Raw genomic sequence first — 25,315 nt, forward strand, 5'->3', positions numbered from 1 at the left:
CTGCATACTTGAAAGAGTAGAGCTCTTGGGGAGATGTATTTCCCAAATGTACACAATCCTTTTTTTTTTCCTGTATACTGTTGGACTTCAATACCCAGAAAACAGAAACGTTAAGCAGTATCACGTTAGCACCTGTGGAGGTTATTTTGACTGGAGCGGTTTGGTGAGTGCTCTCAAATTTCAGTTTTAAACTTGTGAGTTACATATTTTAGTTAAATGTTGCAAATTCATGCATAAACGCCAAAGACCGCCCCCCCCCCCCACACACACACAAACTCTGACCCCCCCCCCCCCCCCATATTACCAGTTTTGTAGCCAAGTTTGTAACACAGTCAGTGCTTGCTTAATGTGTATTTCAAATGAAAAGCTTCAGTATCATGCCTACCACAGTATATAGGAACCTGTAGTTGAAACCATCGTACTACATACCTATGATGCCAGTGTACGACAGAAGGCACGCTCCATAGTTCTCCAGCTTACATCCGCTAGCTGTCTGTGTTGAAGGCTGGCAGTTATACTGGAACTGAACCCACCTGGACCTGGGGAAGCAAGTCATTAAAAAACACCCTTGAATGTCATGGCAAAGATAATGGACAGTAGACCACTTTAACAATCAATCTGCAAACAATTTGCCAACAAGTAACAAAAAAGCTAAAGTAGACATGCTGGTAAATATATTTCCATAATGTATTGTAATGAGTAGGTGCATTCATCAGCAAGAAAATAGACAAAAAAAACACCTCTAAAGCTTTAAATGTAGCGTTTTCACATGCTGTGTAACCACATACATCATAGTCCTATAGTTTGTCATTGCTTTGCAAAATATATTGTAGAGCTATAAGATTGAACTAGCCTTGCTATATTTATTAAGTATTCAGTGCTGCACTCCAGCAGACATAATTTGAAAAGACGTTATCCGATGTATATTCAGTGTGTGTGTGTGTGTGTATATATATATATATATATTTTAACTTCTGAAGAAAATGCTGCACCTGCTGAATGTTTTTAAAACATTTTGCTGATGCATTATATAGAACAGTTATCCCCTGCAACCTGTGCTAACCATATCCTCTGCACTGCTGTGGCAGATGGTAACAGGAACTACTTTAGCGAATTTGAAGTCCAAGCAGCCAGTTAACTTTTTTAGACATCTTGTAGATTTAGAGAGGTAAACTGGAATCCGAGTCACTGTTGTTTCCAAACTGTACTTTCTACATCGCCCATGCAGCGTATCTATGATGATTGTGATCCAGACTAGGATAACTGCTGTATTGACTGCAATACATATGTACTGGCAAAACAAATACAACTCCTAGAATGAAACAATGGACAATGACAGCCCAAAATACTATTTAGTCTGTAGTAGATACAGCGCCTCCAGTTCCTATTTCCATCCAGAAAGAATACTTTTAATTAATTTTTTGGGGTATTGCAGGTACCTTTGTACAAAGTGATTGCAAAGTCTCGACAAAAGGATTGTAAGAGGGCAACGTTTATCTCTACAAAGCAACAAAAACTTTCATTATAGAGCCCCCTCAGATCTGAACATCCCAGAACGTTTAAATGGAGAAAATACTAGTTATCAAAAGCATGTTTTAGTATAGCATCATGAAAGTTGGCTACGTGTTGCATACAAAGGTATGTATAGTATAGAAACCAACTCTATATTGTCTGGGACACTTAAACTGAGGGAACACAAAGCCATTGTATCAGGAGCAGTGGCTTGAAACCTGGTTCCAGGAGACCGGCTGGGCTAATCTGAGGCAACTTTGCTGTATCAATCCCCAAGTCTCTCCTGACGTGCCATGCAGTGGCCTGTAACCCAGTTTCCTGAAATCAAGTTCCAAGCCACAAATTGTCTTTCTGTTCCCTCAGCTTTAAAATTAAAACAGCAATGAGATACCACTACTGCTATTAAAAAAATTATAGTTTTTATTAGTTTTATATTAAGGTCTAGTTCTAGATGACATTGAATAATTTTATTGAGATTCATACAAGTTCCTGGAATATGAGACTGAAAAATAGTACAGGTAGAAAAATGCCTCTCTGTATTTGTGTGTATGTGTGATTTTATGAAAGGCAATTTGACTCTCTGTTTCTCTGGGATTATATCCCCCAGCATGTAAATTGAAGAACTACAGATCGATAGCTGTGACAAATAGGAGCTGTTATCTTTCTGACACTTAAAAACCACGTTTAAGTGCCAGAGCGCTTGCCTGTGGGCTGTAGGGCCCAATACTACTGCTTGCAATTTTCACTGTGTTGAGTTCTCCAGCTGCAATGAAACACTGATCTAAAGCAGAGAAAAATTATCCCCATTGATTGAATATGGATCAAAGGCTATGCAGAATGCATGCATTTACACAATGTAGTTTTGCTATAGAAATGTCAAAGAGTCTCACCATTTTTGTATTTTTTTTTTTTTTGCATTAGAATGTCTGAATGATCCTGTATACCAGTGGTTCTCAAACTGGGGGAGGGGAGGGGGGGTAATCACCGGTACTAATTGTGGTCAGTCTAATTCTGTCTTAGTGTGTGACACCTAGTCGGGGTGAACTCAATTGTGACGACAAACCAAAACTGAGCACACATGAACGCGGAATCTGTGCAAACTCAGATGAGTCGGGATGTGTGCAGCAGGCTTAAAATCCACTATTGTTTGTCCAGACTTGTTAGAAAGTCTGCAACAAAAAGTTTAATTGTTATTGTCGATACTTTGTAGATACTACTGAAGACACCCATCATGCGGGTATCACAAAGTCCGTAAACAAAACGTTAACATTTTTCTAACTCACATCACAATGCATTCTGTTACATTTTACCTGTCTCAGGTACCTTTCACAGCAGGATTACAGCATTGTGATGTGAGCTGAAAGCCTGAAGTATCCCAAACTGTGTCGTTGTACAGTACATGGAGTCATGTGGTAAATGATAAGTGGTCAGTGGCTCATAGTTTTTGCTTCGCCAAATAAAAGTGCACTGGTAGCACTGAAACGCTTCCCTGTGTTAAAGAGATTGTTTTCCCCTTAACCCACACTTAGACATAATGATATAGTGTCCTACCACCCTGACCAAAAGAATATAATATTGTTTCTGGGGCTGTTTGAATTAGCACAGCTAATTCACAGTAAATATTATTTTGCCGGTCTTTAAAACATAAATCTTAGCCCTGAAACACCCCAATCTGTATTATTTTGGGAATCCCCTCACTGACCTGCACACGTAGTCAGTCTTGCAGGAGTGTAGGATGGTCAGGCAGTTGGGCTTGTCCTTGCTCTCGTAGGAGCAGGCAGGGACGATGGTCTGTCTCCGACGCTCTGCACACGCCGTGTCAGTGCAGGGGCAGAAGAGCAGCTCGTGAGTGTACTCGGGCGGGACGCGGTCGAAGAACTTGCGCAAGGCCTTGTTGCACTTGGCCTGGTTGCAAGGCCCAGGCTTGACCGTGGGCTTGATGCAGGCCGACACGTACTCCGTGCGCAGCTTCTGACATGTGTCGTCAACGTTGCAGGCCTTGGCCGCATCCAGGCAACGGTTCACCGCCGTCATGCCAACCTCCGAGCCTGCCAGAGGGAAGACAGTCCATATCAATATAACTGCAATTAAACAACAGCTGAATAATATTGAACAATTTAAATGTCATCTTGACATTGTAACCAGAGCTCGAGTATCAAAAAAAAGTGCCAAAACGTATTTAATCATTTTTACAGGAAATCCGGATCTTCTTTAAAAAGTCAAACTCGGGAGTCCTGTGTCTTTTCACTCCCGTGCGAATCAACCATGTCAGTGATATGTTAGAATTGATACAGCCTTTCCTGAGACTCTACAGTTCACTACAACGCAATGATTGGGCATAATCAAATTTAGGGGATCAGAGGAAAATATAAAACAATGGGTGACTATTACAAAATGGATGCCTTGAACAGTGCATTTGAAGATACGTGGGAAAATACATATCACTCAAGGGACCAATAGGTTATTCTAGCATTTGGAAAAGAAGGTACAATGAAATTAGTTATTTACACCTGGTTCACTGATTACAAATCATGCCTAAAAGCTCCTTCTCTGGCCACAACATCGTATTTAATTTTGAATTTACCAACTTTTCTTGATGAAAACAAATCCACGCCTGGGAGGTTTCTAGACATCATCAACTTTTGATCATCTCTGAGGACACCTGCTTTTTAGTACCGTGCCAAATCATGCTTAAGAATAACATACATTAGAAGCCTGTTCATCCAAACAGCTTGGAGGACACAGAAATGGTTCATAATAATGAGTGTTCAGATGAACACAAGCTTACAAAAAACAACAAAACACGTACATATATTGTACACTAAAGGTTTAGTTAAATGTGCATTTTTCTCATAGCCCCAAACACTGTGTTTCCTGATTGTTACACTACATAACTGATTCAAACAATATGTTATATATTTGGTAAGATATAACTAAAAGGTCTTCATTAGTTTATATAACAAACATGTACATACAGCGGTAAAGTGTACATTCTGGAACAGTTACATCCCTGCTGCTTTTATTTATTGTTAATAAAAACAGTATTTTACACCTGTATGGAAATTTAACTTACCTGTCAAATTTGTTTTTAGGCTTGTGGTAAATGACAGAAAAGTTGGACAGTACCCACCTATGCTTTTTATCAGACATTACAGATCTGTAGATACAAACCAATTAGAATGCAGAGAGGTTGACTGTCCATGATGTGACGGTTATTCTTCGATAGAATTTGTGTGGTCAAATTTTAACATAGTTTGCTGGTAAAGATTTTTATTTATTGTCAGAAAAGTTGCAAAAAGTGCCGAAACCCAGTTCCCATTGATGTATGAAATGTAGCCTCTAACGAATGGGTATTTTCCTCTTTAAGATCCCTAACCTGAATAAGATATAACAAAGCAGCTCAGCCGAGTCTCTGTGACTGTACTGATCTGACAGAATCAGAATCAGATAAGTAACTTTATGTTAACTTTATTGTGTTTTGCACAAATTATATGTGATACTACAAATAATCGCTGTATTAGTTTTACTAATTACATGTTGTTTATTACATCCCTCTGTGGCCTTGTGCCCCACGTGGAGCTGACTGTCTGAGTCGCCCTTTCCAAGGACCAAGCAACTTAAGTTGGCTGACTGTGCTCTTACCACAGGCTGCCATAGCTCCGGCTGGAATTATTTTATTCTCGGTTTGGCTTCAGCCGAAATTACGAGACTGTTTGTATAATTAATGAATTGTATCACTCTAATATTTTATGTATGAAATATTTTCTTTTCTCATTATATATTTCTGTTTTCACAGCGACGGCGGCTCCTCCTCCCTCTCTGGCTCTGGGAGCGACGGCGGCTCCTCCTCCCTCTCTGGCTCTGGGAGCGACGGCGGCTCCTCACCCATCTCTGGCTCTGGGAGCGACGGCGGCTCCTCACCCCTCTCTGGCTCTGGGAGCGGCGGCGGCTCCTCCTCCCTCTCTGGCTCTGGGAGCGACGGCGGCTCCTCACCCCTCTCTGGCTCTGGGAGCGGCGGCGGTGGCTCCTCACCCCTCTCTGGCTCTGGGAGCGGCGGCGGCTCCTCACCCCTCTCTGGCTCTGGGAGCGACGGCGGCTCCTCCCCCCTCTCTGGCTCTGGGAGCGACGGCGGCTCCTCCTCCCTCTCTCGCTCTGGGAGCGACGGCGGCTCCTCACCCCTCTCTGGCTCTGGGAGCGGCGGCTCCTCCTCCCTCTCTGGCTCTCGGGAAGGCGGCTCACCCCTCTTTATTGGAGTGATCGGGGCATCTCCCATGTCTACCGCCAGGTAATTAACCACCATGAGGGCAACCTCTGGGAAGGACGCTGTGTGGTATTGTTCCTCCCACTGTTCCCACCTCTCCCCATCTCGAATCCACAGCATGTTGATAACTATGGGGAGATCGTGGACGAGGTCTGCCTCAGGGTGCATCAACCAGTTCCAGATCTCCTGGGACGGTGGTGAGGCTGGAGATAGTGGGGTGACCCCTGATGCCTGGGGTGAATACTGCACTTCTTCCTGGGCCTGATTGTAGTGGCATCCTGCCCAGTTGTCGCTGTCCTCCTCACACCGGCCACACCAGTTTGCCGGTGGCACATCTGGGCAGGACCGCCAACAATGGTCCTCCTTCCCGCACCAGGAACACCAAGGGAAGAGGCTGGCCGGGTCCTCCAGCAGTGGCTGCAGCAGCTTACATTTCTTCAGCTACTGCTTGTCCTGCCTTTGCCGCTGTCTGCCCTGGCCCCAATTTCCGCTGGTAGACGGTGCAATTGCTGCCTAATTTAATGCTTCTGCTCAAGGACACTACCTGTCCCAATAAACAGTGCCAGGGTTTCGGAGGTGATCCTCAAGCGTGCCTATTCAGCCAGTGCATTCATTGCATGGCTGTGCAACCTTAATAGCACTCTGGTAGCCTACCAGTCCTATTTTCTGAGGTCCCTCTCTGATTGTTACAGGCTCACCACAACAGCTTGATGAGCTGCGCCTGGTAGCCGCATGCAACCAGCTTTTGCTTTCCAAGGCACACGTGCCTGATGGTGACAAAGCACCGCTTTGTCTAATTATAAATACAGGGTTTTGAGAATCCAGTTTGTTGAACCTAGTAATGTCCTTGATAGATGCCCCCGTGAATAAAGCCCACAAAGTCGCCAGGCCCCTGAAGGAATTGGTAGTGAGACAAAAGCACAAGGCAGACTAGGTTTAGCAATCAGACTCTTGCAGTATCATAAATGCAGCAGGCTTAAAGGAAAAAAGATCTGTGTATGAAAGTCCTTTATACCCTTGGGAACGGGCATGACTGCGTCACAGAGGCTCGGCTGAGCAGCTTTGTTATATCTTGTTCAGGTTTCGGGTCTTAAAGAGGTTAATACCCATTTGGTAATGGTTACATTTCTATTTCATGGAACCAGGGTAATGACAATAACCTAATGTTCCAGCTACCAAAAAAAGTGCCAGAACACCATTCCGGTGTGTACCGGCAGGACTCAAGTACTGGTTGTAACCCGATGTCCATTCTCACCTCATCTGTCTCAGTGAACCTAAGTAGTGGATACTGTCAGGTTACTCAACCCATGAAGGCATTGAAAAAGAAAATACTTCTATTCAAAAGGTTTGTTATTGAATGTGTTTAATTTATTTTATTGTTTCTTAATTGAGCACTATTGTGTTGTACTGTATGTGTAACAAGGGTATTTTAAGTTAAATAGATGAATACTAATCTATAGGTAAACAGTACAGAACATAAGTCTAGGCAGTGTTCCGTATTCCTTTGAATTTATGATGCCCTTGAATTTAAGACGCAACACAAATGTACCACCCTCATATGCATTTAAAAAGATACATCTTCAATTAAGCTGTTGTATCATACAAAACTGACAGGAAACAGTGTTATTGTAAATTAACTACAGAGCTTGGTTATTGTGCTGCATACTGTATAATACGTAAGATGACATCTATGTCATACATATACCACCATTCACTTACGGTATCATGCATCCTGGCAACAGCAAGCACGACATCAGGCAACATGTAACCCAGCAACCACAACAGCACTGACTGCATTGGAAACACAACAGTCAGAATCTGTTTTTCTCCCAGCTTGTGAACTGTGGTATTGCTTGGCGTGTCAAAAACTATAGAGGTCTGATAAGTATTTCTGACCTGTCCAAGCTGGCATTGTTTGTTAGGAATTATGAAATTGCTAAAGATTCTCCAGGTAGTCCTCGGAAGTCCTCCTTTGAAAATGGCTGCCTGTATGTCATGGATGATTACAGATCGGGCAGTGTGATTTTGGTTTGTCTTTTCTCAGCAGCAAGTCACGTTGCTGCTTGGGTATTCGGGCAGAAATCTTGGTTGTCTTTTCTTGTTTGTGTACTCGGATAGTCCCATCTTTTGTTTGTGATTTTAATACACATATCACTATAGTGTACTAGAATTTAAGACGCAGGCTGTTTTTGAGAAGAAAAAATGGTTAAAAAAGTGTGCCTTAAATTCTAAGGAATATGGTAGTTTAATGCTGTATTAATAGTTACCAGCCTATTGTTCTATATTCCAGGTCTGACTTTCATTACAGCCTCACAGCTAGCTGGAGGGTGCTAGATCTCACTTTGGGGATCTTGCAGAATGTTCATTTAGAAGCTGCGTACAGTGTTTCTTTGTATTTATGAAAAGCCCTGTAAAACGTCCCTCCCAAAGTGTTTTATTTGCAGGAGAAAATAAAGTGCTATTGAATTGACAAGCCAGTCTGAGAGTATTGAAATGGTCTACACGTTGTGATGGAGTGTATGTTTACGATAGAAATAGAGGGCTTTAGGACACGGGGAAATAAGGAACAATGCACTCCATCTTGGAAAAGGGTAAAGTGAAGCCAGAAGGCTGATTAATAGTGGGGGATAAATGTGGCAGTTGGTAAATGTTGATCAGCTGTGACTTATCAATGTAAAATAATTAGGGCAATGTGGTAAATGCTGATCAGGTGAGATTGATCAGGCTAGGGAATAAAAAGGCCACAGTTAGTTTGTTCTTTGATGGGGGCTGGAGAGAGATGGGTGCGTGGAGGAGGTACTTTGAAATAAATAAAGAACACTGGTTTTGGTTTGGGTAAATAAGCTTAACTTGTCCCTAATTAGGGACAATGCTTGAGAAAGAATGACTGGACCCTTGAAACAAAGTATCGAACTGAAGTATTTGGCTGAAACGCTATAACTAATTTGTGCAATGTGAGAATTGAAATTAAATAAATGTGATTATTTTACATCCCTGGCATTTTTATAGTGTGTTTGTGTTGTACTTGGTCAAGACCTTACCCTTTGGCCCAAATAAAAAAAAACTGCTGCTACAACCTAAAATCTTTAACTTAATACGAAGTCCGGACCCAGGTAGGAGTGTCAGTGTGAAAGGGGCTTTAGGTGCAGCTGGTGTAATTTTGGTTGAAGAAATCTAAGGAAACCATGCAACTCTATACAGTTTGTTAATTCCATTTACTGTAAGCAAACTTAAAAGCAATGTAACTGGAAGTGTGTCAATAAGGCAAATGTTTGCTGGGAATTTTCACAGGGAACTACATATTACATGACAATGGAAATTCTGAAATCCATGATAACTGTGATAAAACATACAGCCTTAATTGTTTAATACATTGTTTAGACATAACTGCACCATGTAACACAAAATCATCTGAACTCACCAGCAGCTATAGAGGCCAGCCTTACATAGTCAAAACCCTTATCAACCAGTTCATAGGGAGAGTTTTCCACCAGGTTCATTCCTACAAGAGCAGAAAAAACAAAAATCAGTTTACACTTCAATCTAAACAAGATAACCTTACAACTGGAGTTATCTCGTCTATCAGAAAGTAACTGTTTAATTCAGGAACTATCTGCAGGGAAACTGAGAGGCACTAAACAGCAGGTTCTGATTAAATTAATTCATGAATTCTCTGCCCTCTGTTGTTAAATTAATACAGTATCTGCCTTATACAGATCAAGTGAGTAGCAGATTGGAAACGTGAAGAGGACAACACTTACTGTTGAGTGTTTAAAATATAACTTAATACGTAGTTTGTAGGGTAGCGTGTCTCTATATAAGATGTACTTTATACGAGAGAACGAAACAAAGCTGTACAAAATTATGTTTCATATAAAAGGATACACGCTACTTCCAACATATTTATTTATAAATCACAAATTCAAAGGTTTCTACTCTGGAACTGTTATTAAACATAAAAACAGTGTTGTTTTTTATTGATTTATTTTATTTAGAACTGCACGGTATCAAATCTGTATACAGAATAACATTTATTGGATTTCCTGGTAAATGCGTAACTGTGATTGGTTAATTTCTTCCATAAGATTCTTAAAGTAAAAAAATCTAAATAAGTACAGGAACCTGTAATGAGGTAATGGGTTTTAAAACCTATAAGGGCTGCAACTCTAAATCCAATCTTAACAGTACTGAAAGCATGCTGTGTTTAGTGGCTCGGGAGAGTGGTTTATGTGGTGAGCGAGCTCACCATGTAGGAAGGACTGGTGGAGGCTCCAGTAGATGCTGAGGCAGTTCTTCTCACTCTTCATGCCTCTCTTACACTTGCAACCATGCAGGGGGCTGGAGTGCAGGGCTGTCACTGCATTCTCACACTGGTTGCGGGCCCCCGGGCCCAGCTTCATGTTGCCATTCCCAGCCACACACTGCCGCAGGGTCCTGAGCCGAGGGCTGCAGGCGGGGTCGCTGGAACACCACTCACCTGCCCGCAGGCAGTCTCGACCAGAGCATAGGACCACCTGGAGGCCGTCTATGGATAGACGGTTGAAAAGTGTCATGAAAAGAGAGGAAACACTGTGGGCTACCGAGACATGTTGTTGAGGAAGAAACACTTGGATCCTTGACGAAGTTCTGAGATCAATCAGATACAGAAAATGTGGGGAGTTTTATAGGAGTTTGTGTGGTCCAGTGGTTAAAGAAAAGGGGCTGTAACTAAAAGCCCCCGGTTCAAATCCCAGTTCAACCACGGACTCATTGTGTGACCCTAAGCAAGTCACTTAACCTCGTTGTGCTCTGTCTTTTGGGCGAAATGTTGTTGTAAATGACTGCAGATGATGCATATTTCACACACCCTAGTCTCTGCTAAATAAACAAATGTTTATACTAGGAATTGGACAAGCTTAGATGGGCCAAATGGCCTCCTCTCATTCTGAATGTTCTGTTGTTCTAAAAAATATGAGTGGAGGAATTAGGCACAATATTGATTTAACTGTGAAGTAAAGGATTACATTTGTTCCCCAGGTGAGTGCTTTAACCTTTGAACCAAAGAGCCAGGATCCATTGTGGTTATATGCACTTAGAAAACTTATTTAACTGCATCACCTAATCTGACTGAAATTTCAGCAGTGACTTGACATTTGGTTGGTGTTGGTCAGGACACATTTTCAATTTTTTTTTTTTCTTTTCATTGCTGCCTCAGTTTATAAATTGCAGTGAGACACACTCATTTTAGTACCTATTTTGGCATCCATTTTAGCACTCATAAAAGAAAGAAAATTGCCATGCATTTTAGTGGCATCTCTGTAAATGGCTAGAAACCACAGTGTATTGATGGTTTTGATGTCTAAAGCAATCTGGCTGTTGGGCCAGGAATAGCATCACCTCATTTACAAGTTCAGAGATACCTTATCAAATTGCATGATGAAAAAAAAAGAAAACAGGATCAAACCAAATGTTTCTTAAAATTATAAAGCAGATAAGGAGATTAATTATTTAGTGTATTGACAATAAAACGAACCCTGCTTTGTTCAGGCTGGCTTTTATCCCAATAACACCATGTTGTCTTTCATTTCTTTTGAATTAAATAAGATCTTTGCTATGCCAAGAGTGGAGTAACGATTACAGGTACAGTATTCTTTTGCAACACGCTTTTGATATGCTCTCCTGTGTGATAAAAACAGACACACTTTATCAGTCCTGTTATTTACTTTCCAATTCATATATTCGTGTCTAAATGCTGATCTTTCAGCACATACACCCCCTCCTCCCACCTACCTCTGATATTTGGTCTGTTACTTTCTCATGTTTTATACAGTATAAATTATATTTCCTCTGCTGATAAGGATGGACCACTCTATTATTAAGAGTTCCATTTTTATATAATTCAGTGGTTAAAGTAGTATAGCAGCTACAAGCTGATTTCGAGAGATGTGATTATTTGGAAAATGTCTTCTCTTGTACTGCTGCACCAAACATTATTCAAACAGTTACTGTATGTTTCATTATTACTATGGTTAGATACATGAAAGAAAATGGAACTATAAATAATTAAGTTTAATGAAACACCTGAACAGGCTTTGAATGTCCCACTGTGCTCATTAAACTAATACGTGTTGACTGAAGAACCTGTTAAGAAAGGTCATTTATATAGTATACGTCAACAATAAGGCACTAGTAACACTGCTGCAGATAGCTCCAGAGCTTGAGAGGAAAATAATTTCAGTTAGAAACCCATGCGATAGATTATTTATTAAAACAGACAAGACACCACTACTACATTATGCATATTTTACACTACATTCCTTTGCCTTTGACGTTGTCTTTCGAAGTACCCCTGCCCATAAACTAGCTTGCATATAAGTAGAGAGGCTGTCCGTAAGGAAGCCATGGCCAGGGGGGCAGGATAGCTGCTCTCCAACGTTAGACAGAGCCAAAAGCAGGCGGAGGCTGGGGAGGAGGCGGCGAACTGTCACACAGCGGGAATGTAATGGATTGAAGATATAAGATACAGATATACATTATTTCCCTGTTGTTAAATTAAATATATTCTATATCTTTGGTTAAAGTGAATTCCCTGGCAGAAACACTGCTTTGTTTAAATGTTTTCTACAGTTATCATAAGATACTGGGACGTGCCTACCAGCCAGTCAAGGACCTATAGCTGTCCAATTGTCGGCTGCTTTTCCCAGTAAACACGTGGCAAGAGGTATGTCTCAGTACCCCAGTGCAAGGGTGTTAAACTCGACTCGTCTCCACGCCCCTCTAAAATAGGTGGCAGATTTGTACTATTATTATGGCTTCCAGTAGACTGTTGTGATATCATTTTGTAGTTTCTTTGATCACATGATGTTAAAAAAAAATATCTAAATTATGTTCATACAGTTTATTGGTATTTCTTTTAATTATGTCTCAATCCTAAAATTCTAGGTGATGCAAAACCTTTGGCCATAGCTGTAGTAATATGATCTGTGATCTTCAAACTGAATGGAATTAAACTAGCTGCTATCCATCAATCAATCAATCAATCTATTTTATATAGTGCCTCTCATAGTGGACCACCATCACAATGCACTTTACAAGATGCAGTAACAACAAGAAAATCCATAATACTTTAAATACAGAGAAATAGCATAATACAATACAGTGTAAATTGCATAATACATGAAATAGTACATTAATGCATATAACTATGCATATAAGTAATCAAAGGATTTAGCAATTTTCCATTCTAGAAACTTGTTAGCAAATTATTTAAGAAACAGCACTGCAAATGTAGATAGATTAGATTAAATTAAGAGCAAGTGTACAAGTGTGTGATGCACTGTCTGACCCTTGTTAAAGCACAAGAACTGCTTGCTCAAATGGGCCTGGCTCTTTAGAGCAGTAGTAAGAGTCTCTTTAGAGGAGTTTTTCAGAACTAGAAAGCAAGAGATCTTGCTGCCGACTGACTATAGTGACATTATTTATCTACTACCACAGTATTAAGAAAACTGAGTCCTTTGTACCATCCAATCTGCATTACAGTTTATAACAACCTTTTTTTTTCTTTAATTTGATTAACTTGTTTGTATTGGTTGTGCTCATTTGAATTTATGGGTTTTTAAAAAAAAAATATATATATATATATATTACATGCCACCTTCAAGACCAGATCTTCCTTTATAGAAGAGATTTTAACCTCAATGGGGCTTTTCTGGTTCAATAAAGGTTAAATAAATACAATTTTATAAAATGAAATAAATTAATCCAGTTGGTAGATCTAAAAGCTCCCGTATCTCATTACCAGCTCTCCCAGTCTTCAAGCTCCCACACGTTCAGATCCTGACAGTGCTCATACAGTTATTCCTCCATCTTTCATGAGCACTATGCTGTACCTGTCACATAAGCAACCAGCCTGCGAAGTTCAGTCTCTCTGAATAAAAGGCATTGACATTTATCTGCGTTACATAACTGGGTAAGTAACAAACATGCATGCACTTAATCAGAATGTTATGAAACAATAAAAAGAAAAGACACTGATAGTTTAGAAAAGAAAAGAAAAATCAACAGAGAAACGCTGCAGGGCACTAAATAAAAAACAAACAAGATAGCATGATTTTCTTTACTATTTATTCACGAATATTTATTCCAGACCATCTTCGTCCATGTATAATTTGACTGGAGGCACTCATAAAATCAGCAAATGCAAGTATTGTTCTAAATAATACATTGCTTAAAATCCATAAAAATCGCAAAAGACATTATATTTAAGGGTTACATCCATAACCGTGGAAAAAACAGGGTTTGTTTGTTTGATGTTCATCCTGCAGAGTTACAAATTAAAACCCTTTCTTTTTTGTTAGCTTGATTTTTCTAATTTTCAAGCTTGGTATGCCAAATTCCTGACATTCAATTTAACATGCTATAAATAAAAAGCACAGACCTGCTAGCTTTTTCACACAATTAGAAGTCCCTGCAACGTGGTTTTGTGAAGGATGAGATGGCTTGTTCTAAACTTTTTAATAAAAAGCGCACCTGTGTAACTATGCCACAGAAACAAAAATCAATTAATGTAACAAAGCTGGAAACTATATTGATCGTTTGAAAAAGTGAACAGTGTGACAGAAATACAATGATTCTTGGTTGTAAATCTTTGTCTTGACCCGTGAGGGCGCTAAGCAGTGAGAACAGAGTTCCTTGGACGGGCTGGCCTGACAGTTCTTTCCCAGGGTTCAAGGGAAGTCGGCCAGCCAGGAAGGGGGAGGGACTCTGTTGCAATAATGCATTGACAAGGAAAGGAAACAATGTGTTAGCCGCAGATTAGACAGCCGGTTGCAGTTGTTTACCAAGGGGTCATGTGTGACAGCGTAAAAGGAGACAGAGAATCATAATCTGTTCCTTTGCATTGGTTTGTGTAAATAAGCGAAGAAGGACTGCAAGATACTCTGTTGCAGTACAAAAGTACTTGTCTTGTGCATTACTAGACGGCTAACACAGATCCAGAGCTGTCGCCAAGGACCAGCACTAAACCGGACAGCACGTCACCATTGTCAAAAATATAAACATGTATTACCCACCACGAGCACTACTGCACGCACCCAGGACTGGTGACCATGTCTGCATTATTGTGGGACTGTCTTTTCTTGTGTTATTTACCCTGTGCAGTACACATTGGCATATTACATGCAGGCATATCTCTGTCGTAAATATAGGTTGTCAAAAAGCATTCTGTTTTTTGGCTTGTTCAGCAACCATGCGGCAAAGCAAAATAGATGAAAGAAAAAAAGCAACAAAAAATTTGAGGATCTGATGAACTTTTCATGTTGGGTTGTTGGAATAAAAACTTAGTTTGGGATTCTTGCATGTTGGATTCATGTCAGATTGATTTTGAATAAATGTTCAGCTTAACCCTCTATAGCATGACTTTTTGTTTATGACAAAAAAAAAATCCCTCGTTTCCTGTTATTTAGGGCTTTTTGAAAATATATATATATAAATATATATATATATATATATATATATATATATATATATATATATATATATATATATATAATATATATATAATCAGATAATTTACTGCCTTAACTGCTGTGCAGTTAAGGTAGTACAAACTAAACAAATGCATTTCATTTTAGTGCTTTATTTTATTGTACAAATCAAACAATAGATAATATTCAAACTATAATAAATAACACTATGTAACACAATTTTTGTTCCTGGGTAGTAAGTGTTATTTCCTAATTGCTTATGCCTCAAAAGTATAGAAAATGGCTATTATTCCCCACAAACTTTGCTTTTGTGACCAGGACAGTGATATTTTGAAATGTACCTATTTCCAATGAGAAAACGGGCGAATTTGTGTCTTTTCGTTCACATAAAGTCAGAATAAAACAACATATGAATCCAAATTAACATGTATTTATACTAAAGTAATACAAAAATGACTACAAAAGATTTAGAAGTGAGTAGTTTTTCGAGATTTACGATTATACTGTAAATCACTTTCACGAATCGGCCTCCAAAAGTAGTCTCCCATCATGTTCTCCTTATACTGTCCTTGGTAGCGGTGTTCAAAGTCCAGTATATCCTGGTGGAAGTGCTCGCCTTGCTCCTCCGAGTACGCTCTCATGTTCTCCTTGAATTTATCAAGATGAGCATCAAGGATATGGACTTTGAGGGACATCCTACAGCCCATTGTGCTGTAGTTCTTCACCAGAGTCTCAACCAGCTCCACATAATTTTCGGCCTTGTGATTGCCCAGGAAGCCCCGAACCACGGCGACAAAGCTGTTCCAAGCCATTTTCTCCTTACTAGTGAGCTTCTTGGGGAATTCATTGCACTCCAGGATCTTCTTTATCTGTGGTCCGACGAAGACACCGGCTTTGACCTTTGCCTCAGACAGCTTAGGGAAGAAGTCTTGAAGGTACTGGAAGGCTGCCGACTCCTTATCTAGAGCTCTGACAAATTGTTTCATAAGGCCCAATTTGATGTGCAGTGGTGGCATCAGCACCTTCTGAGGGTCCACCAGTGGCTCCCACTTGACATTGTTCCTCCCCACAGAGAAATCGGTCTGCTGTGGCCAGTCCCGCCTGTGGTAGTGCACTTTGGTGTCCCTGCTGTCCCAAAGGCAAAGATAGCAGGGAAACTTGGTAAAACCGCCTTGGAGACCCATCAGGAATGCCACCATTGCAGCCTCTTCATGCCATCTCAGAAAAATGCAGATATGTATCCACTTAGGCAGCTGGAACTAAACTGAACTGGTGGGCTTAAGGCCCCTGTATTTATACTACTATTTATATTACTGGAAAGTTCTAGAAAGTTCTTGAAGTTACTCCAAGTTTACTCAGCACTGCATCTATCTGGAATGTTCTGGAAAATAGGTACATTTCAAAATGTCACAGTCCTTGTCACAAAAGCAAAGTTTGTGGGGAATAATAGCCATTTTCTATACTTTTGAGGCATAAGCAATTAGGAAATAACACTTACTACCCAGGAACCAAAAAAAAAACAAAAAAACAAAATTGTTACACGGTGTAATTCTATTCATAGATCAATGGATTTTGTTTTTAATATTTACAATAAACAAAATAACAATGAAAATAATAGCTTTTAAAACTATTTATAAAAATGTTATGCTTAAAACTCTCAGGAGGTTCATTAGTGCAATCTGTCTATTGTTTTTCATTTTTTAATCAATCTTGTATCTGTGACGCAGAGATACAGATCACACTTTGAGCACTTTACTTTTGGAGTGCCTCTGCATCCTGGTTTCTTGCATCTTCCCTTCTCACAAAATATCAGCCAGTGAGCAGTGTTGTACAAACGGATATCAGCAACAGCAATTTGAGCTGTTGGTCCCTTCTTCTCTTTGCTTCATATTCAGTTTGCACACCTGTGCTAGGGTGTCCTTTCTTCTTTTCAAGACTCTTTCCAGTCTTGAACAGTACTTCTGCTAATTGTGACCTTAATGGTCTAGCCTCATCTGTTCTGCTTTGGGTACTCCTTTTCCACTGCAATCCCATTGGTAAAGGAGCCAATGGAATAAAATGGAACAGCAATATATGGTACCACTTTTTTGACCCAATCTTAATTTGGTACAAAGTAATCAAAGAGTCCAAGAGATCTACTCCTCCCATGCACTGATTGTACTCTTACCACTGCAGGACACTGTATAGCAGCCTTCGTGCTTCTAAACTGATCCCATCACTGTACTTCCGCTAATGGCTTTGCACCAACTTGTATCACCGGTTCAAATCCCACCCTGCCACACTAACTCACTGTGAAACCCTGAGCAAGTCATCTAACCTCCTTGTACTCCAACCTCCAGATGAGATGTAAATCAACGTCATCTCTGCAATGAGCATTGTGATGGTAGTCCACTTTGAAAGGTGCTATATATATATATATATATATATATATATATATATATATATATATATATATATATACACACACACATATATATATATATACACACACACACACACACACACACACACACACACTCAGTATTTTTACTGAACAATTGTCATACCATTTTACTACATGCAGGACAACATCCAGATGTCCAGATGTTTTTAGCTCAGCATCAGATTTCATGTTACTTCCAAGTAATCCATTACCAACAACTGTGCCTAGGCCCTGGATTCCTTGTTTTGCTAGCTCTACCTGCAGCTGTAAACCAGAAAACCAGTTGTCAAACTACAGTTTGTCATTCGTGTGCTTTGGAACAATGCTAGAAAGACAAATTAACACATTTCCACATGCCCCAATGTCAGCCAATCCTGGGGGTTGCACAGTTTTGCCACAGTATAACTGAATGTTATATTTATACCCCCATTTCTTGGGCTTCTTTGAAAGGTACTGCTGTTATCTATGACACCCTTACATGGCACCATTTGCTCATCAACACTTAACTTTTCAGCCATGGCTATGTCATTCATCTTCTTAACAAGATGGGTAATGAGTTGACGGATCATCAAAATCACTGTGTCCCCTTGATGGTTGTGCCATGTTGTCAGTGAAATGTAAAAATATTTTAATGACTTCCCATCTTCCGAGCGTCATCGTGTCTGCAACTTGAGTAATCATACTGCTTGAGCTCCAAAACAAAAGTTTTGGAATTAAAAAAAAAGTTAAAAACGGGCAGTCCTAAAAAACTGCTTCAACTCTTCTGTGGTCATGTTTGGTGGCTTATTAGGATTGCATTGCATTGCATACAAATCTAACTGATCAACAGAATATCTGGAAAGAAAAGCAACTAGAAATACAGCAATGGAGAGAGAATACATTATCGGGAAGTGTGTCTAGCCATGGCGGATAGCAGGAGTCACGAGGTGTTCTCCCCATTGTTCTTTGGATATATAGTGGTTCCAGTTCTGTTTTTTCATCTTCAGATTCGGATTGCATTTCATTGCCTGAAAAGAAAAATCATTGCCTGAAAATATTTATCTATGCAATGTTTTATATTGGTTTGAAGTTTAATCCCATTGCACAATGTAGCTTTCAAGCAACATATAGTCAGCATCTGCTTTCCAGTAAACTTCAGTGTAGCTGAGTAAACAAAATCAAATAAAAAAATTTAAATAGAGGCAGAAATAAAAAAAAAAATCCCAAAACACACCCATGTGTCTTTGGTGTTTCATAAACATAAAATGTATTTTTATATATATCAAGCTATCAAAAAATGACATTAAAACGCTAAGTTTCTCACCTCATTGACACACCAGGTGCTTTTGGGGTCCAGCTTCCTGAAAGGATGTTCCACCTCCTCAAACTGCGTCATACCGATCCCTGGTTTTGATTGGATTGTAATATACGTTGCCTACTGGCAACACCATGCATTGAAACGTAAATATTTTATACAGGGGGTGATAGTGACAAAGTTAGATTTTGTTGCCTTGAGGCAACAGCATGCGGTGGAGGGTTAAATTCGGGAATTGTACTGCATTTTAATTCTTTAAAGAATAGGTTAAAAGCAAAGGTAGAGTACTGTATACATGAGATGAACAGGTACATGTAATTAAACTTTTATTCACAATCTCATGTCATCTCCAACAGTTTACCGTTCATTTTGATTGTCCTTTTGCTATAACGAACCCCTGGATATAACGAACAAAAGGCTTGGACCCCAACAGGTTTGTTTTAGAGGGTGTACTGTAGCTCTATGTAAACAGTCAGGAGAGCACACAGGCATCTATCCTCTCCCTAGAGTCCAAAACAGAACTAACTGAAGTTCAAAGGGCTATGCTTAAATACAAGTGGGCCAGGCTAAATTGCCAATCAATTAAGCAATTCAGTTTGACCAGCTGCAGTCACATGAAAATTGACAGGTCATTAAGACTCAGAATTAACTTTTTCCTGGGACATTTATAAATAACGTAACATAAAATAAAAATCACAAAAATAAATGCCATTTACAAGTGAGAAGTTTTCACCTGATCACAGTGCACAACATCATAAAGGAATTCTCAAAAGAGCAGCCTGTCTATAAATATAAATCCACAAACTGAAATACAATCGGATTTTAGCCAAAATACACAGGAAGCACATTTAATAAAGACATGACCCAGAAGCACAGGGCAAAACAAATCTGTTAACCTGACCCCCCCCCCCGGCATGCAGTAAAGAAAAAAAAAGAAAAGCAAAAGGCTTTGATACTGGCTACTCAATTTGTTTGTCAGTGCATGAATCTTTCTGGAGTACTTGGTCAGCTGTGAATTTACTGTGAACATCTTTTCTGAAACCTTACAACTACTTAATCGTGTGTGTAACATATCATCATTAGCTTTACTTATGTGTATTGCAATACTTGAATACAGCACATAATAATATAATGATTCTTTTTCTTCCGTTATAAAAACTTTAGTGGCGGGGTGCACGGGTAAGTCCTCTGTCATTTTTCATGGCCCCCTGGACAGTATATATTAGCAGATGTCATTTTTGATAGGCATCAATCTTTTTTTAGTGTGAGAAGCAATATGCTGGCCAACATCTCTCAGTTCCACCGTTAAAACGGTTGCTATTGTTACCATAACAATACTAAAAACTTTGACATTTCCTTAATTGATACAAAAGAGCAGTGCCACATGGTTCTTATTTATTCTTTAAATTAGTATGTGGTTGTTTTGTTTAAAGCGGTTATTGTTGTGCAACACTTAAGGGACTTTTCTAAATACAAAGCTGTTAGTTTCTACAATGCCCTTTGAATTACAAAAGAACTGGATTAGCTAAGCTTTTGAAAAACAACGGGAAGCCTGCTTACTAAACAAGCCTGATACAGGAGCCATCATAATACAGTGGAAAGCCTACTTTAGTGGCAATTAGACAGCTTTTACAACAGATGCGTCAACTGATTCCTCTGCTTATTCACGACCTGACATGCCAATTACAAAACGCCTCAGTCAATACTGTGTGTATCTAGTTAGAATGTATCGGTTTAGCCTTACAGTTCAGCCCATTGATTGGGCTACACCAGTTTACTGTGCTATATCAACCCGATGCAGTGTGTGTTGAGGGTTGGTCCCTTTTTTGAAACAACCTCAGCCCAGTTGTGTTTGTATTTGGGTACCTATCTGTAGATTACGGAAATACAGTAGTAGCTGGTCAAATCTAGCAGTGTTGGAGAATCAGGTGACAAGAAGAAGTGCCTCAGTACTATCAAGGTCATGCTTGGCCTCAAGAGCAACAATCAGATCTCATAAATCAGGCTCTTTTCATGGGCAGTTGACATGGCCTAATTACAAATCGATTTCCATAGGCTGTTTTAGCATGTGACATGTGATGGTGTTCCAACTCCAATTTTCACCTGACAAATCTTAGTAACGAATGTTGCCAGGCTACTGAACCCTCGAGGTGAGCCCCATCTTGGCTAGCCTTCCCCTTGGCCTTGTCAGGTGCTTGTCCAGTAGTGGTTGCTGAATCACATTGAGGTGAACTGTTCCCAACTGATTTTCCACCATGGGTGGTGCAACAGAAATACAATGATTCTTGGTTGTAAATTACCCTCCCGACCAGTGAGGGTGCTAAGCAGCGAGAACAGAGTTACTTGGATGGGCTTTTCCCATGTTCAAGTGAAGTCGGCCAGCCAGGAAGGGGGCGAGACTCCATTGCAATAATGCACTGACCCTGAAGGGAAACGATGTGGCAGCTGCAGATTGCACTCGTTTACCAAGGGGTCATGTGTGACAGCACAAAAGGGGATAGAGAATCGTATCTGTACCTTCGCATTTGGTTTTGTATTAGAAACTGAGAAGGACTGTGAGAGACCAGTTAAAGCTGTACCATGAGTGTTGTTGTTTGTTTGACTTTGTGTAGTCGTCGTGTTTGTAACACTACACTAAATGGCTAAGACGATTACGGAGCTGTCGCTGAGGGCCAGCACTAAAGCCGGAACAGCAATGCACTACTGTCACAAACATAACCTATATCACCCACCATGAGCACTACTGCACTCATCCAGGACTGGTGACTCTGTATGTATAATTGTGGGGCAGATACGTGTGGGTTATTGTTATTGTTTGGGTCAGGAAACCCGTTATTGTTTAATATTATTGTTATCGGTCACCAGACCTGGAAACAAAAATAAAAACCACTTTTGCAAACCGGATTAAACCCGTCTGTTTCATTACCACACCCCTACACCTGCATCCACTCAGCCACTTTGTCACAGTGGCCAATAAGGAGCTACCAGTCAGGACCCACAAATGCGATTCAAACTATGCTTGCATGATATGCTTCATTCCATGCAGGAGAGTTTTTACTCTGTAAGCCACTGTGGTCCTTGCTCCTTGGTTCAGCGCTTTTGAAGTGTCATGATTGTGTTGGAAAATGGTCTTAAATTGGCTTTCTGGGTTTCCAGGGAGGAAGACAGTGGCTTCCTCACCTCACACGCTTACCTAACAAATGTAGACACTGACAAACTAATTTAGTTAGTTTCACAGAGAGTGCGTATATACATTTATTTTTGGACTGAATATACAGTAATGCATTTTCCTCTGAGGTCTCAGGATAGCTGACACTATCCTGCAAATGGGATGTTTACATTTCAATGAACCGGCCTCTAGGAAATAACCTTTTAATAAATGCATAAATCTCTCTGGCGCCATCTGGGGAAATTAATTTCAAAACCTGAATACTGTTTACCATCCAGCATGGGTCCAACTTATATGTTCCACAAAATGAAATCTTTTGTGACAACATAATATAAATTAGAGTGTGGAAATTGAAAATGAAATATGAAACTGAAAACCTGAAACCTGTTTCTGCCTGACTAATCAAAAGATAAAAACTCTTACCATACCAAAATTAAATATGTGAATATTTGTTTCCTTTGGGACAGCATATATTTTCAAATTGTGATATTTGCATTCAGCAAATGAGTATCTGAGTGCTAGTGTGTTGCAGGGTAGCGTCACGGCCCAAGATGTTACCTGCAGAAAATAGACCCAGAGACAGAAAGCTGCAGTTTAACACACAAAGCACACTTTAATTAACAAAAACAAACAGGAACAAATAAACAGGCTTGAGGGCCGAAATAAAAGGTTTAACCCATGGCGGTCCTATGTCGGACCAGGTCCGACATTACAATTTTCTCTTTACAGTCCGATGTCCAACATCAGAAAGACGTAAAGCACAAGTCTCTAGTCGTTTTTTCTTTGGAAAAACACGAGAAAACCTTTCAATGGCCGAGTGAGACCGATAGGAGCCAAATGAAGCCGAAAAAAAGGCGTATGTCATAGCCCCATGCACTACAGAGATAAGACATAAACAAAGGAGATAGCTGCTTCTGCATCCAGCACTCAAAGAATATCAGACATTTGCACAGCTTTTTTAGATGTTATGGTAACAAAATAATGACTTGGATCGTATTATTTTCAGGAGAGGATTTATCAGTATGCACATCAATAAAGAGATATGTGAAAAATACAGCGAACAAGGGGTGGGGCTTGGCTGGAGATATAGTACTGAGTGTCCTTTTGCGATTCAATGCCTTTTAAACCTGTTTTACTCTGAAAAAATATCTATTTTAAACAGCGCATGTAAAATAAACAGCATGTTTGAAAATAAGTTGGACCTGACGTGCCAGACAAGCGCTGAATAAATGGACTGCAAAGGGTTAAAGGGTAACTTGAATTTCTTACCGGTATTGTATTACTGTTAAGTCCCCAGTCCCGCCCCCCGTCCCACCCCACCCCACCATCCTGATTTAAATATAGATAAGCAATTAGTATTACCATTTTAATGTGATAAACATATTATCAAAATGATCAAACAAATAATGCATAAGATTGTTTCTTTTATTTTTGAATGGCGCTAACACAACCTAACAAATTACTCTGGTATTACCTTGCTGAGCACAAAACGGGGACGATTTAACAATTTTATTGTTTCTGACTGGGACAAAAAATGGAGGTTGTTTTTGCTCTACTTGTTTCATCAGAATATGAACCAAACTACATGAGAAATTTTTGCTTCCGAGTGTTGTTACCTTGTATAGTTTGTTTTGATTGAGAAGCACCTCATGGTTGTTTTTCTGTTTATATTTGTCCTTTTTAAAAGCAATTAGAAGGAGCAGCATATCAGTCTATAATTCTACAGGTAATACAGTGGCATAGTTGTATGCCTTTGTCTTATGTAGATATTCAATTCAATTCAGGCCACTGAGATTTCAGTTTACAAAATCTCCAAGAGTTTCCAAAACGAGAAATAGGGTTGTTTTTTTCCCCCCAAGGGAATGCTTTTTCCTGCACCAGATATCTAAATGTCACCTATCTACCCTGTGACTGTTACCATGGCGATCACTCATGTTGTGGACCTGAGGTATGTGAAAATTATGTCGCCTAATCAATCATTTTGATAAGTCAAACTATAAAATGACCTTGACAAAATGTTTTGCAGGTACTCTCTACCAGCCCGTACCAGCTTACTTTCACCTCTGGTTATATTTAAAGCTGAAGTAAAAGGTCAAGGTCATGGACTGGTCTGGAAAAAAATATGACCAAAACAGATGTTTGTGAGTTTCAAAGGAGAATGTACAGTAAATAGGCCAATGACATGCTATGCTGTTCATTCCCTGTCACAGGTTTCAGAACTATTTGCATCATCACAACCGAATGCCTGTCTTTAGTTTAGTTTATTCACTTTGTGCCCACAGGGCCAGCACAGGTACATCTCAATAGTGCAAGCACTAATACAAACAGAGACCTAAGTAGGCCATACTCACCCTCAGTAGATATAGTGTATGTAAAAACTGTGTTAAGCAATGCCCTTCAAAACACCTTTCACTCAAGGTCATGAAGGTTGTCCTTACATTAAGAAATCATTTTATAAGGAATGTGACAGTGAGAATCAAACCTGAAACCATCTGCTCCAAAAAATCTAACCCTGAACAAAAAGAACACGTCCGCTAAATGGGGTCAGCAGATGTTTTTCACGTCTTTCTGCAAATCACAGACCCAGCTGTCACAGCTCCCTGCCAGCAGCATTCATCCAGATTAACACCCTGCGATCCCTCCTGGCGATCCTGCCCTAGTTTTCATGTGTCAGATTGCCAGGATTACCTCTTTAATCCTCTCTTACACGAGGTAAAACCCATTAAACTGAAATTAAGTCCTCGGCCCAGCGGGTTTCCTTAAGTGAAGCCCCCAGGCAGCCTCACTTTGTAAACGGCTGTGAAGGCACAATGTATTCACCTGTAGATAAACCCACAGGGGGCCTTCTGAAGCAGTGGAGTCAGAATCCACCATGGTAGCATCAGATTAGTGTGCCATAAGGATTTCAAAGATTGTCTCCTAGAAGTTCATACTGGAAATAATAGATCTGCAGATATTAAAACGTTTTGAGTGATGTATAACACAAACACTATGTGGGGATAAAAAAGCATAGGTGTGGTTCTGGTGAGTGCTGCTTTGTCTAATTATACAGCACGTTGTTACTGGTTCCCGATTATGACACGTGAGTTTAATAACAAGACCTACTACTTTCTGCCATCAGCTGTAATGTGTTACGTATCCAGCAGGAGGTTCTGATCCAGTCTTGTTATACTACACACTACAGTATGAACTT

The 25,315-nt window shown here is 39.9% G+C and overlaps 1 protein-coding gene across 1 annotated transcript in view; it reads right to left on the bottom strand.

Annotated features, from left to right (window-relative positions):
* Positions 1 to 25,315, bottom strand: part of LOC121294336 (GDNF family receptor alpha-4-like) — an 82,985-nt gene that overhangs the window by 9,284 nt on the left and 48,386 nt on the right. The window contains exons 2-5 of the mRNA XM_041217948.1: positions 10,020 to 10,298; positions 9,195 to 9,275; positions 3,215 to 3,560; positions 430 to 539 (exon numbers count right to left, since the gene is read on the bottom strand). Coding sequence (XP_041073882.1) covers positions 430 to 539; positions 3,215 to 3,560; positions 9,195 to 9,275; positions 10,020 to 10,298 — 816 coding nt within the window. The remainder of the gene's footprint in view (positions 1 to 429; positions 540 to 3,214; positions 3,561 to 9,194; positions 9,276 to 10,019; positions 10,299 to 25,315) is intronic.

Source organism: Polyodon spathula, chromosome 2 (genome assembly GCF_017654505.1).
Source record: "Polyodon spathula isolate WHYD16114869_AA chromosome 2, ASM1765450v1, whole genome shotgun sequence".
In the NCBI taxonomy this organism is placed as follows: Eukaryota; Metazoa; Chordata; class Actinopteri; order Acipenseriformes; family Polyodontidae; genus Polyodon; species Polyodon spathula.